Consider the following 13,935-nt stretch of genomic DNA (forward strand, 5'->3'; position numbering starts at 1 on the left):
TTCAAAGAGTCAAGCATGCCACAGTTTGAGTTTAATAAGTGGGTCAATTATCCTGCATTACTTCCTGTTATCTTACTGTAGTTAATTTAATCAAATTCGACACCAAAGGGAATAGTGCTTGACCTCCTGCTGTTGATGTCTGCCTATTTACTGCACAACTTCACCTTTTTCTGCAAATCGTTAGTACGCTGCACTCTACAGAAGCTCAATATCTTGTGATTGTGCGTGTCACATGTAACTTGGTAAGATTTTCGGCACAGATTCAGGTCCGCTTGGGGGGGGGACTTAAAGATTTTAACTACTGGTCAGCTCATTTCTCAGTTCCACAGGTTTGTAACTGATTAACCACAGAGCAAATATGTTCAACACTACCTGTGGCATGAGATAAGGGACCACACACACAATCCAGTCGCATTTATGTTGAGGTCATAAGGTCCACGAAAAGTTTGTAAACGTTAAAAATGAACACAATCACAAACCCAACAAATGAACCCACTGTTTTAAGCCTTTGGGTAAAAAAACCCCTGATAATCCAAAGACGCATAATGTTCATACTGAATATATCTTTTATCCCCTTAACACTTCAATATTACGGTTTTGATATTCAGACTTTATTTTAAGACTTATAACTCTTAGACTAGTCAAATCAGGACAGAATGATCTTATTCTTAAATTAAATTCTTTGAATGAAAGTTTGATAGCTTATTTGTTTTATAAACATTCAAAGCACCTGTTGTGTAAAAGCTGTACTTGGAGTCCCCATAAAAGATTTGATATTTACAGATCCAGTTTTAAACCCAGACAGTTGTTTAGAGGCAAATAAAACATTAAAGGAGATATTTTTCATGTTCTTCTGACTATATTTCTGTCAGTTTCCAGGAAGCAACTCTAAAAACAAAATACTAATAAACTGTAGGGTGAAAAATAAAGGATAAAACTTCAAATTAAACAAATCAGCATTTTTTGTGTTTTTGAGATAAAATAAGGCATAAACTCTGGTAAATAAAACATACATTTTCCATACTTATCCAAGCCTGAAAGATGGGGGGGGGAGCTAATTCCATATTTTTCCAAAACTATGGAAACGCTGTAAAAACCAGAAAGTTATCCAAGTGTAAAAGCTATCATTTAAATATAATTGCTAAACAAAAATATTCAAATAACTCCCATTTCTGACTTAAAGCCAAATAGATGAGAATGTTGACGCCACTTGTCTGCGTCCATGTGTCTTTAAAGACCTTCGTGCAGATACAAATCGCAACGAGCAACCCTTCAAGAGCCTGCAGCACCTGTTCTCCTGCTGGCCTGCTTCACCCAACCTCATTTAAACTGATGGGCCATTAACAGGCTTCTGATGAACTTGATGACATGCTGAGTTTTTTCAGTTTTTTAACCATTTGAAATGGGTGTGTTCAAGCAATAGGACAATGGTTAAAAAAACACTGCAGCACAGAAATCCCTGCTGTGACTACAGGAGTTATGTTCTTAAAGACTTAGATTTCTCTGACTTATATTGGTAATAAGTGGACCACTTATTACCAATATTTCTTTAAAGTACAGTCTCACCTGATTGTATACATTGATCCATCTCCACTTTATTAAAACACTGCCTCAGGGATGCAAACTCTGGGTAACCTGGTAGTCAGACAGAGCCAGGTAATAAACCAGGCGCTTCATAAATTTTTAAGCACGCATCAGCTGAATAAACCTTTAGATTCAGTATGGATCCATTTCTATCTTTAGTTATAGAAGCTAACATTAAAACCTGAGGCTGCTGTTAGTAATTCTCACATAAAAAAATCACAATAACTCAATAAACTGAATATTCAGACCTTCAAATGTCATATTAATGTTAGATTTCAATAGTAAACCTACTGGGAGGACATGGTTGGTTTGTTTGTTTTTGTACTGGCCCTTTAATTATTCACAATTCATGATTTAATATTTCAATTCACTATAGTATGTAGTATTGCTGTCATTATTGGATTTTTCTCAAGTCGCGGTCACGTATTTACAAGCATTTTCAAATTGCCTACCTTAGCATTTTCCCCACTAAACTCTGTGATCTCAATGTCATGTGATTTCACTTCTTTTAGGAACTTGCTGGTTATAGTCTCGAGAGTGTTCACATGCACATGCATGTGGATACGCCATACGTTTGTGTATGTTATGCCCATCCCCCATGTTTGCACATTCTAAATCTGCTGGCTCCTGTGTGTATATTTAGTGCAGCTCTGTTTAAAGTTAAACTTGCGGCCCAGGAAAGTAGGCCATTGGAGAGGAGAAAAGGGGAGCCGCCAGAGATTAATGATCATGATTCAGCGACCGTAACTTAGCATGGTGGGCCTTTGGCCTGTGCTAGTTAAAAGCAAAAATTGGAAATAAATCAGCTTTAAATAGGTTTTTAATCCAGCAGAGCTGAGGTGTTAACTATAAACTGCATTGCAAGTAAAAGTAAGTTGTTTTTTTTGGTGTTTTTTTTACTGGAGTTGTACGATCCAGCAATCACTGGCCAACATGCAAAGAAGATTATGTTACAGTTTTCCCCCTAAAAGCCCCCAGACTCATGTTTCCTTTAAAAAACTTCCACTTACTCCTGGATTTACTCCTAAGACACAAAAGCAGTGATTCATTACTCATCTGCTCTGTTCAAAACCGATTAAGGATGTTGATTATCTGGCCAACCAGCCAAAGAATACACCTAGAAGACTCTACTCACACCAATCTTGTCTAAATGGGCAGTGCGGATTTTGTTTTTAAATAATGTTTTGATTAAGTTGCCAAACTACAGCAAACAGAGTGATTTTTGCTTGGAGTATCAGGAATAATTTAGAACAGAGAGCTGGTCAAACTAAATGTTTTTCCACATTTTAAAACAACTTAAACATTTCTAGGGATACACCGATTTATCGGTGCCGATTTTCCTAACTCTGGGAAATCGGTGAGCGGCCAATTTTTACATGGAAGCCGATCTTAAGTAGCAATCTTATCTACCCCGGCAAAGGTATGTCAATCAACTGTTATCTTCTTCTCCTCTGCTGTGAGACAGGTTTGACTAGCAAACCGGCCCATCAGATCGGGTCAATATGTTTGCATTTAGCAATAGTCATCTCACTTTTCAACTCATCAACTTTCTTGCTACATTTAGCAACATTTTAGACAAAAAAAGAAATTGGCATCGGACAAAATCGGAATTTTCGGGTCAGGATTTTTAATAGGTCAGTAATCTGTGATCGGCCAGAAAACTGCAGGCTTCACTGAGTCAGTAAAATTCACACTTTATAATTAAAAGCTTCTCAGTATATTGACCAAATATTTCCATGATCTGATTAACAACAATTACTCCTACTGGTGCAAAAATAATTAGAAATATGGATGTTATCTGTTGCATTTTATTTCTCCTAATGCTTTTAGCTCTGAAAATTAAACTTTAATGGAGTAATAAAAGTATAATGAGCTGACTCCCATACTTTTCTCTTACTTTATAATAAGAAATTCAGCGGATGTTTAAAACTCAAGAAGGGTCACCTTTTATTTGTAACATTGTTTTAAAGCTACATGCTACACGTGTGTTAAGCCACTCAAGCAGATAGAGTGAAGCAACAGGTGAGGGAGGGACAGAAAAAACTTCAATCACTTTGAACCACCTCTTCAAGCTTTATTGAAGAGCTCAACTGGTACAAAATTCAGTAAATTGATTTTATATATATATATATATATATATATATATAAAATCATGTGCTGCACACTACACATGATTATCACTTCTTTTATTATTTGAAAAGAAGAAAATTAAAGAACATAAGAGTGCATATTTATCGATGCGTTAAGCATGACCGGCATAGTTAGTTATCACCTTTTAAGTATTTTTTCATCGATACAGAAAGACAGCTGATTCTGACTGCTGTTTTGCTCCACCATTCGGTACCAGAGCTCATCACCTATTAATGAAGTAATATGACTCGGTTGTTCTGGTTCTGATGATTGCAATTAGGTCAGATTATTTCCTCGCCCCTTTTAAAAATACGGCAGTATCACATAACCTTTTCCATTTTGCAATCAAAAAGCATCTCAGTGAAGGCTAAAGATTGAGAGAGCAGATAGTGGAAAAGCGGAGACAGAAGTGAAACCGGCGTCGATGAGTGAGTGGAGATTGTTGTTGAGCAGAAGAGACGAACCTTCCTCTTCTGCAAAGCGCTGAAGTGCTTTCTAAAAAAGGCAACAAGGAAACAGTAAAACTTTCAGACTCTGTGGCTCTACAGGTTTCTGTTTTCCAAGAGCTCTTGTTGTCTGCTGTATTCCTCTTGTATGAACATGTAGCTTTATGGCAGTGAATCAACACCTCTGTTTTTCTTATCACGACAGGTAAGCGGGTTGAATCTCTCCACCGCCGCCTGTTTAAATGACAGAGCGATGACCAACAGCTTTCTGGCTGCACTCCAGAAGGGATGAGTCAATTCTTTTTTGCTCAGTCAGCTACAAGGCGAGGTCTTGTCAGGGGAAGAAAAGAAAACAGCTGTGCTTGCAAGGAGGCACAAAATAAGAGCAGACCACAGGCTGTCCTTTTTATGAGTTCTTTAGAATTGATATGGGCTCCTCTTGGTCAGTTTACTGTCTCTGAATTACAAATAAAATGACTAAACATACACTTAGTATTTCCACTAATATCCCGCAAGATGTCAAAGCAAAGCTGCAGGTTTTTGGTTTTTAACAAACTGAGAAGCTTTGTGCTGATTTGTGGTGGCTGTGACATATCAAGCTAAAGATAGTAGGGGGAGGGTTTGGTATTTTCTTGTTTTTCTGTGAGATCTTTTCTCTCAGACCTCGCCATATTGTGACAGCTGCCATATCCCTGTTAGAATAACATCCCCGGGAACTCGCTCTTCCACACGTGCACTCTGGGTAACAAAGCCAACGCCTTTTCCTGAATGGTTGCCCACAGTGCCCATAGATTCTTAAAAGACTTTTGCAAATGGACACTTCTGCCTCCATGCTGTTTACTTTTTATTTGTAATGTACTCCCTGCAGTTCCTCTCTGTTTCATAAAATCCAAAGACCATTTCCTCGCTGCAGCGTTGGTGCGCACAGGTCTAGGACCCGCTGGTCTGGTGTGTGGTGGTGGAGGTGGGGGGGAGAGGGGGTCGCCGGTCACTGTTAGAAAAGCGTCACCCTACAAACTCCCTCCGCTCTGATATATCGCCAAAGTACACACAGATAATATGAGAAAAAAACATTGAGAACAAGGAACAAGATTTAGAGAGGTCAAAGAGGTGACTCTTAATTCTCACATGGATCACACTCCGAGTGTTTACATGAAGTGAAAACAGGTTTTAAAAACTTATTGCTGCTATTGTTTCTGCTCTGCGAGTGGGGAGGTAAGGGTTAAACTTTCATTTTTCTATGTTATACGTTCACTGAGATGCAGAGACTCACATTTAGAGCTTCATTTGAAGAGTGCTATGGGGGATATCTTCTCCAGTTTTTACTGTTTATGATTAAAACCCTGCAGACCTCCGCAATCTAACTGTATTGATTGTTCCCTTTAATGTTTTTTAACTTTCAGGGGAATCTGTTTACATGGAAAAAGTTCTCTGGTTGTTTTTCTCAGACAAGCCTGGCTGTTTTGAGCCTCGGGGCTAATCTGAAACATGTGGTTTGGTGTTTGCTGTGAGGTTCGGAGACCTTTGTTTTGCCTCTTCTTGTCACTGAATCTCCTACAGACAAATTATGACTTTGCAAACACAAGAGCAAAACTAACACTGTATGAAACCAAATACATTAGGCTGCCCGGTGAACTTCATACCTCGGCACAACTTTTTTCTTGTTTTCTTTTTCCTTTTTTTCTAAGAAAGCTAGAGAGACACAAGCGGAGAAGATTGGTTCCTGAAACTGTTGTTCTTCGCTGCAATTGGTGGAAGCCTGTTGCTAGGCTTATGTCAGTGCTTGAGGGTTTTCTGCTTCCTCTCTTCTGCGCACCGATAGGTCGGGTTTAAACTGGTCTGTGGACTTGTGCCACTTGTTGAACATCCCCACACTTTCTGTGGTTGTCTCGGGTCTAACTGCATGAGAAAACACAGCAGCCGCAGAGCTGAAAACATGTGCAAGAGTTTACATCTGCCATGGCTTCCTCTCCTGTTGTTGAATCTTATTAAGTTTTATCAGCCTCTTTAGTGCATTAAGGCTTATGAGCTCTCGTAAAGCAGGGAAACAGCTGGAAAGGAGAAAGTAGCTCCCAATGTTAGTAACTTGTCAAAAAATGACTCACTTTGCGAAATTGTCACGTGTTTCAGATTTAATCACTGGTTTTTAGCACATTTTACATTGTGGAAAATATTCCACAAAGTAGTTTTTTTACACAAGCACTCATTGGTGTTCGCACTTAAGATTTCATCTAACCTGTGGTTTTATAAAGGAAGATAAATTAACTTTGAATGACTAGTAGCTGTTCACAGAGCGTGGGTTGGTGATTGGACAAGATTAATGTGAGCGTAAAACTCTTATTCACATATTTTTGCTGCATAGTTGTGTTTTTTAATGGTCCATTTATAAAATATGTCCAAATAAAGTCCTTTTGCACCATTAGCACTTTGTTCTCTCTCTAAAATGACTAACTCTACAAAGCCTGAACACAGTTTAGTTTGCTTTTATGCTGTGCTTTTTATGTTTATGGGCCTACTGACAGCAAAGAGTTTAGAGCCCATTTTCTGTCTTAGTTTCTTGTGTTTTGCTTTTCTTTGTATTCGAGGCGATATAATGACATCGGACCTTTAAGGTTTAGAGCATGTTGATGATCTGTGAAATGAAGAGAAAATGATGTTTCTGCCTTTCCTGCTTTTCTGCTCTTGCAGAAAAGATGCATCGGTCTTATTTTACCATTTCTCCTTTAGCTTCACAAGCTAATGTTTATATTGCAAAAGTGAACTTTACATTAGTTTTTCTTATGCATGGGCTACTTATTGGTATTAAAATGAATAAAATAAGAAAATAGTCTTTTTAAACCACCCAAGACTGATTTTGCTGTACACTGCTGGTCTGCTGGCTGAAAGAAAGACTAATTGGCTCGGAAATTAAAGGAGCGGCATGAGTTTTAAGCTTAAACAAGCTGTAAGCAGCAGCAAAATGCAGAGCTGAACCAGAGCTCATAGTCTGACTAATTAACCAGGTAACATTTTAGCTTGTTAGATAATATTCTGCACAAGAAGCACCTGACTGAGTCTATATGTCACCCAATAACTGTGAATATACATTTGGATTACTAATTGGTTTTCTGTTCTCAAGAAAAGCACTTGGAACGTGTCATAAACTTTTGTTGTACATTTTTAAGTAGGCACAGTAATTTGAGAAACATCATAAGTGATGCTCTATAAATGGAACAAGACTTGATGTGTCACAAATACGTTTGATTTCTTCACATTTACACCCACACAAATCCTGTTTTTAGATAGGCCATCATACATGGTGAGATAAGAAAACGTCCTACAAAACCTTTCTACCTCAGAGTTGTATATTAGTACTTTTAACTTTAAATAAACCAGTTTTATTTTATATTCTAGCTAATAATGCTTTGTTGATGTTTGTGCCTTAAATGCACATTGTTCAGTTGGATCAATTCACATTACTTTTGAAAACTACTTTGTTCTTTAATATGTTTTAAATACCTTAAAGTAATCTTGCAGATGAACTGTGAATTGTAGATTATGTTCATGTCTTATACCTAACTAACATGTATGTCTTTTTGTGGTTCTGAAAATTGTCTGAAGGTGTTGTCTCAACATTTTGAGATTATAAAAAGTAGACCAAAAGTGAATTTGAATACTTTTGCTAAAAGCAGCTTTTCATCTTGTTTATAATGTGAAAAAAAAATAACTGAATATTTTTTTTCTGCTTTTCCAGCAGTTGGAGTGTATTTTCATTGACATTAAATCAAGTGGAAACATATCCATTGTTCACGCCCTTCCTCTAGCTGATGAGTACCTCAAACAAATCCGAGATGATTCCTGTTGTTTCTGAGAGTCCGACCGCTCCCGGCATGCTGTCGGCCATTCTGCTCTTGCTGTTGCTGTGTTTTCCCAGCAACAGCAAGAAACTTCTCAAAATATCTTGTCCTGGTTAATTTCACTCAGTGATTTGATAGTTTTCTTATTTGCTTTGCTGCAGTTCCTCTTGTAAAAATAGCTGATTGACAGTTCAGGCTCCCTGCAGGTGACATCAAACACAATGAGTGAGACGCCTAACGATGTATGTCTTCAGATTCCCCTGAGACATCCGCAGTGTGGTTTTATATGTCACATTGTGTTCTGAGCAATCTTCAAAAGGTAACGAGAATATGTGTAGAGTAGCAGGCTGTGACAGCAGCAAAGACACGTTTTCTTTAATCATGTCAATGCTGGAAAATGAAATGCAGGAAATAATCTTATCTATAGACACCTGAGGAATCTGGAGGTGGGTGTGCAGACCTCACTCCTTAAAATGTCACTTTATTTAAAATCACTTTTGTGTCTAGAGTCGTACTTTCTTGATTTTTATTTTATTTTATTTTTTATGTGAGATCTTTCCATACCCGTTTGTCCGAAGCTAGCGTTGCATCCACACGCTGTTAGTGTAGCAAAGAGCCCCTTAAAAATGGAAAATTAATGCACTTTTTTCTAAATTAAAATAGGAAAATTCACAGAACTCTGCAAAAGTATGCATCACCCTTGCGTTATTTCATGTTTTATCATAAAGGCCAAGGCCATATACATCTAGAGAGTGAAATGTTTGCCCTTTCTTCCTTGCACGCCAAGTCAAGCTCGGACATATTAAATGGAGGGAGTCTGTGAACATCATTCTGTACAGCTTTATTCCTAGATCGTCCTGTATTTAGCTCCATTCAGTGCTACTTTGTCTTGGTGTATCACATATAATCCCAGGGAAAAAAAATATTGATGTTTGGGGCTGTTTAGGGACAAGAATAGTGGAAATAAACCAGGTTTATTGTATGAATAGTCTCATTTTTGATGCAAAATGATGCACAAAAACTCCAAATTATGTTTTACAGTATTTACTAAAACACTAACCGACATATAGGAGCACGTCGGATGTGCAAACGCTAACTGCCTAGTCAGTGCGTGCACGCTGACAATAGCGTTTGGCCGCGCCTGCGAGGCCGGACCCCTGAGCCTAAGCGCTTTTATGTGAAAAGGTTTGGTGTGTCGTCAGCCCTAATGCTGACCAGCCTCTTGTGCAGCTTTGCTGAGCCATGGGGCTCCCAGCAAGCCCGGGAGTGCTGACTCCAGTTGTGGGAACATGTTTACCACTGGCCAGCACCCCAACCTGTGGCGTCATGAGAGGAGCTGGCAGGAACTGGCTCCACACACACAATGAACCTGCTGAATATGGTGCTAAACAGCTATCAGTGCTGGGGGCTAGAAAGTGGTTGAGAAACTGGCTGGGCAGGCTTACAGCTGTTGACTTGCCTCCCTTCTTTTAACTTCCTCTTTAGCTCATGATTTCCAAATTTAACTTGTTTATCTGTTTTTCACCTTTCAGAGTCCTACAAATACTAATGTCAATGGATGAATGTTTAGGTGGTAGAGAGCCTCTCTTCCTCCCTTCCCCAATTAGCTGCAAAAACATGTTATTTTAAAGCCACCCTAATAACCATGACATGCAGATATTTATGGGCTTGCGTGTGCCCACAGCCACCAAAATACGATGCTTTTCTAATTTGCCTGCTGGCATTTGGAAAACAAAAGCACTTCACTGTGTGCTGCAATTTATTTGTGGCCTGTCAAGATTGTTGAATATAAGTGTTGTCTTGGCTGTGGTACCTTGCATTAAATGCACCATTTAAACCCTTATTGAGGACTTTGGGTGCACATTGCTTTGAAAAAGTATTTGTTTCTTTGCTGATTTCTGCTGTGTTTGCTTTTTTGTCAAATCTAAATGCTGTGGCTCATAAAGGTTTAGCATCTGATGAAGATAACTGCATTAAATATAAGAGGTAGATTTTTAAAATAATGATTTCACTTACTAAGAGAATAAAGCTCTCCCAACAAACCTTGGCCATCTGGAAAAAAAAAAGGTCTCCTAAATCTTATAGCTTTTTGTGCCATGCTTGGTGGCAACAACCTTTGCAAAAACAATGAATCTTTAACATTACTGAGGAGAAATGTTGAACAAACTGGAGAGTTTATGATGTCTTGACTAAGCGCATGCTGCAGCACCTCTAGAAGATTAGGCTGTACATCAACTGTGTGTAAAGTGATGTTTGGAGATTCTCCATCACATGGCACATATGTTACTTTTTCAGATCTTTTAGCCTACTTCATGTCGTCAGACAGGTTCAGCTGAGGAATTTCTTGCTACTAGAGGCCAGGCAGTAATCAGTTCATGGGAAAAATTAACTGTTTTCAAATGAGTGATTTGAAAACAGTTTTTGCCTGATACTTAAGTTTGTTTAATAAGAAATATTTAAGTCCTATAAAAGCAAAAACATTAAAAATCTGTAACAGGCAAATACTTTACACTAACATCGTGGTACATAAAACTGTGTCCTAAAATATAATTGAATAAAATTTATATTTTAGTTTTTGAGTTGATGAAAGGCTCCCGTCTTGGTCATTGTATGCCAAAGAAACTGGCTCAATAATCTTGTTGGAAAGATCAAAACAAGGTCAACGTCAGGTGAAAACTGTAACCTACCAATAAAATTTGCCTTTTAAAGTGATATCCTGATGTCATAGGGGGAGGAATCATTTACTTAGTAACTTGTGCTTTGTTTAAACTAGTTAAAAGCCGCTCCACTGGACATGTTATTGTCAGACTTGGCATAAACAAAGCTATTGAGCTGTCCTTTTCTTATCTCTGCTTCCTCTTGGCTTTAAAAGGCCACCTTCAGTGAGGTCTGATTGGTGGAGGAATGGTTTTATGTGATGTGATAGGCTGTGGTGCAAAACCACAAACTGAAGGGCTGTTGTTGTTACAGCAGCTCATGCAGTCATCCATTTCAGTGTGGCGATGCCTGTCCTTTCAGAGGACCTCTATGTCATTTTTTTTTTATATATATATAATTATTTTTGCTGCTCACCAAACAGAGCTGGAGGCTCGGCTTACTTACACCTCCTCCTCTGGTCTGCTCCTTCAGTACAGCAACGGGCCGACAGGGGGGCTTGCTGCTGCTTGCAAGAGCTGGTTGTTGTTTTCATGCACATTGCAAAGATGCACACAGATAACGTGCTATCTTTGCTTAAAACTGACCTTACAGCGTTACTCGGGTCTATTTTAAGAAATGCAGATCAAAAACGAGCATAATCATGCTTTTTTTAAATAAAAAAAAAAATCAGTATGTATTTAACTGATTTGGGTGGAAAGGTCGCTCAGGAATCTGCTGCAGTCGATTGCAGGCTTTAGTTAGCACACGGAGAGCAATAAAAACACTAAATTCAATCATCATCAATAGGAACAGAGAACAAAAGAAGCAGCAAAGAGAAGTGATGATGTTTTCTTAGAGGGGGACTGTCACACCCCCCTTCTGCTCACGTTTAGGACGCAATCGTTCCTCACGCTTAGCCACGCCCCGTCAGGGTCTAGCACCGCTATTGGCTGTCTAGAATCTGTTTTCGCGTTCTGATTGGCCGCTGGCAGCGTCGCTCATGCGAGCCTCGACTTATTTACCGAATGTATGAGCTGTAAAGGACGCTATTCTGCTGAGGGGGCCGCGACAGCTGAGTGCTCGCCTGCCTAGCCACTTTCCCCCACCAGTGCCCCAAGGAACAAAGACAGGAGGAAACAGAGCCATTTAAATTTACACAGTTTATTTTATAAATTCTCTGCTCCGCGGAAAGAAGCAGAGGAAAAACGAGAGGGAACGAAATGAGGCACGCCATCGCACCGTCAGAAAACGTGGAGAATAATTCAATCGCAGTGACAGACTTGTTTAAGATATGCACCCATTGTGAACGGCTCAACAAAAAGGTAAAACAAGTGACGCCGAAAATGAAAAATCTCTTGCATGATTGCAGTGTCTGATCTTGCTGTGCGTGAATAAAAACGGTGTCACGTTTCTGTGAATTGTTTTAAGCGACATTTGTCCTTCCAGCGGACTGGCTGCAGTGCAGTCTTTTGTCCAGACTTGTTTACGAGAGTGAAGACTTATAGGAAGGAAATCTTCCATGCTCATCTGTTGAATTTAAATCTTAAAAAGCAGGCAGATATGGGATGCATTTAAAAGTGTTTTAAACACGGTGTCACCTGTGAATGATGCTTTTCTGCCGGACTTCCCAGCGTGTGCTTCGGGGACATGTCTGGACAAGCCGCGGAAAGTTACTGGACAAAACAAGACAATGTAAAGATTTCTCTGTGAATGTGGGGGGTATTTAGCTTAACATTCAGATTGTTTTTACTTAAAAAAAAAAAAAAACCCTAAATATATTATGCAGAAATGAGACTCAAATCTGATTTTCCTTCGGTGTTGCAGCAGAAAAAGAGAGAGAAGGTTCTAGCACCATTTAACTGCAGCATTCACTTCTCCTTTCCTCTCTCATTAAAACTGATCATATTTTTCTCTTTTTCTTGTCTTATAGGATTTAGGCATAAGGATTCCAAGACCCCTAGGAAGTGGACCAAGCAGATTTATCCCTGAAAAAGAGGTAGGAGGAAATCTCTAATCTCATCCAAGACTGTAAGATCGGCTGTAAACAGCAAAAAAACTAATTGGCAATTTTTTATTTTTTTTAATTTTTAGATTCTTCAAGTCAGTAAAGTGGACGCCAGTACGCAGGCGATATTTGAGGATGCATTTGCAGCCCTCCATCGGCTGGACAACATTTCCCTCGTGATGAGCTTCCACCCACAGTACCTGGGGAGCTTTCTCCGGACGCAGCACTACCTGCTGCAGATGGACGGACCCCTGCCTTTGCACTATAGGCACTACATCTGCATTATGGTACGTCCTTCTCCTCCCACCCCTCCCCAAGTAAACTGTTGAATCAGCTTTTTTCTGTCAATCTGATGATCTTATTACCTGACGGTACAGGCGGCTGCTCGCCACCAGTGCTCCTACCTGGTCAACCTGCACGTGAACGACTTCCTTCAGGTCGGGGGGAACACAAAGTGGTTGAACGGCCTGAACGAAGCGCCGCAGAAGCTGCAGCAGCTCGGGGAGATCAACAAAATCCTAGCCCACCGTCCGTGGCTTCTCACCAAGGAGCACATCGAGGTGAGTAGAGGGAGATCCCGGGCTGCGGCTGCGAGAACCGGACCTCTAGTTGTGGTTCTCTTCAGCAACTTGTCCCGATTGTTGCTTTCAGCGCCTCCTGAAGGCCGAGGAGCACAGCTGGTCCTTGGCAGAGCTCATCCACGCCGTAGTCCTGCTCACCCACTACCACTCCCTCTCCTCCTTCACCTTCGGCTGCGGCATCATGCCAGAGATCAACTGCGACGGCGGACACACTTTCAGACCGCCCTCCGTTAGCCAGTACTGTGTGTGCGACATAGCCAACGGCAACGGCCACGCCAATCATCACAACGATTTGCTGGGCAATCAGGTGAGTGGTCGCCTACAAAGAGGAAAACCTGCTAAATTGAGCAAGCACTTTATTGTCGTTGACTGTTCTTTACCTGCTCTCGTCCTCGCAGGAGATGTGCGGCGAGGTGGAAGAGCTGATGGAGAGGATGAAACAGCTGCAGGAGTGCCGTGACGACGAAGAGGCCAGCCAGGAGGAGATGGCCACTCGCTTTGAAAGGGAGAAGACGGAAAGCATGTTGGTGGTCACGTCGGAGGATGAGGAGTGCGTCCCCTCCAGAGACATCTCTCGCCACTTTGAGGACACCAGCTACGGCTACCAGGACTTCTCTAGGAGGGGGGAACAGGTGCCCACATTCAGAGCGCAGGTAAATGTCAGACGCGGTCTTGTGATGCGGCTTTAGAACGTTGTCTGGATGCTTGTTATTGAG

The 13,935-nt window shown here is 40.3% G+C and overlaps 1 protein-coding gene across 2 annotated transcripts in view; it reads left to right on the forward strand.

Moving 5' to 3' along the window:
* Positions 1-13,935, forward strand: part of sesn1 (sestrin 1) — a 58,554-nt gene that overhangs the window by 42,038 nt on the left and 2,581 nt on the right. The window contains exons 1-6 of one of the 2 annotated variants that reach the window (XM_032585881.1): positions 11,673-11,955; positions 12,564-12,629; positions 12,725-12,925; positions 13,016-13,198; positions 13,290-13,526; positions 13,618-13,872. In XM_032585881.1, the coding sequence (XP_032441772.1) occupies positions 11,854-11,955; positions 12,564-12,629; positions 12,725-12,925; positions 13,016-13,198; positions 13,290-13,526; positions 13,618-13,872 (1,044 nt within the window). In that variant the 5' untranslated portion in view covers positions 11,673-11,853. Of the gene's footprint in view, positions 1-11,672; positions 11,956-12,563; positions 12,630-12,724; positions 12,926-13,015; positions 13,199-13,289; positions 13,527-13,617; positions 13,873-13,935 lie in introns of those variants that run through there. The other variant, XM_032585880.1, reaches the window with a different exon arrangement.

The sequence above is a fragment of the Xiphophorus hellerii genome, chromosome 15 (genome assembly GCF_003331165.1).
Source record: "Xiphophorus hellerii strain 12219 chromosome 15, Xiphophorus_hellerii-4.1, whole genome shotgun sequence".
Taxonomy (NCBI): Eukaryota; Metazoa; Chordata; class Actinopteri; order Cyprinodontiformes; family Poeciliidae; genus Xiphophorus; species Xiphophorus hellerii.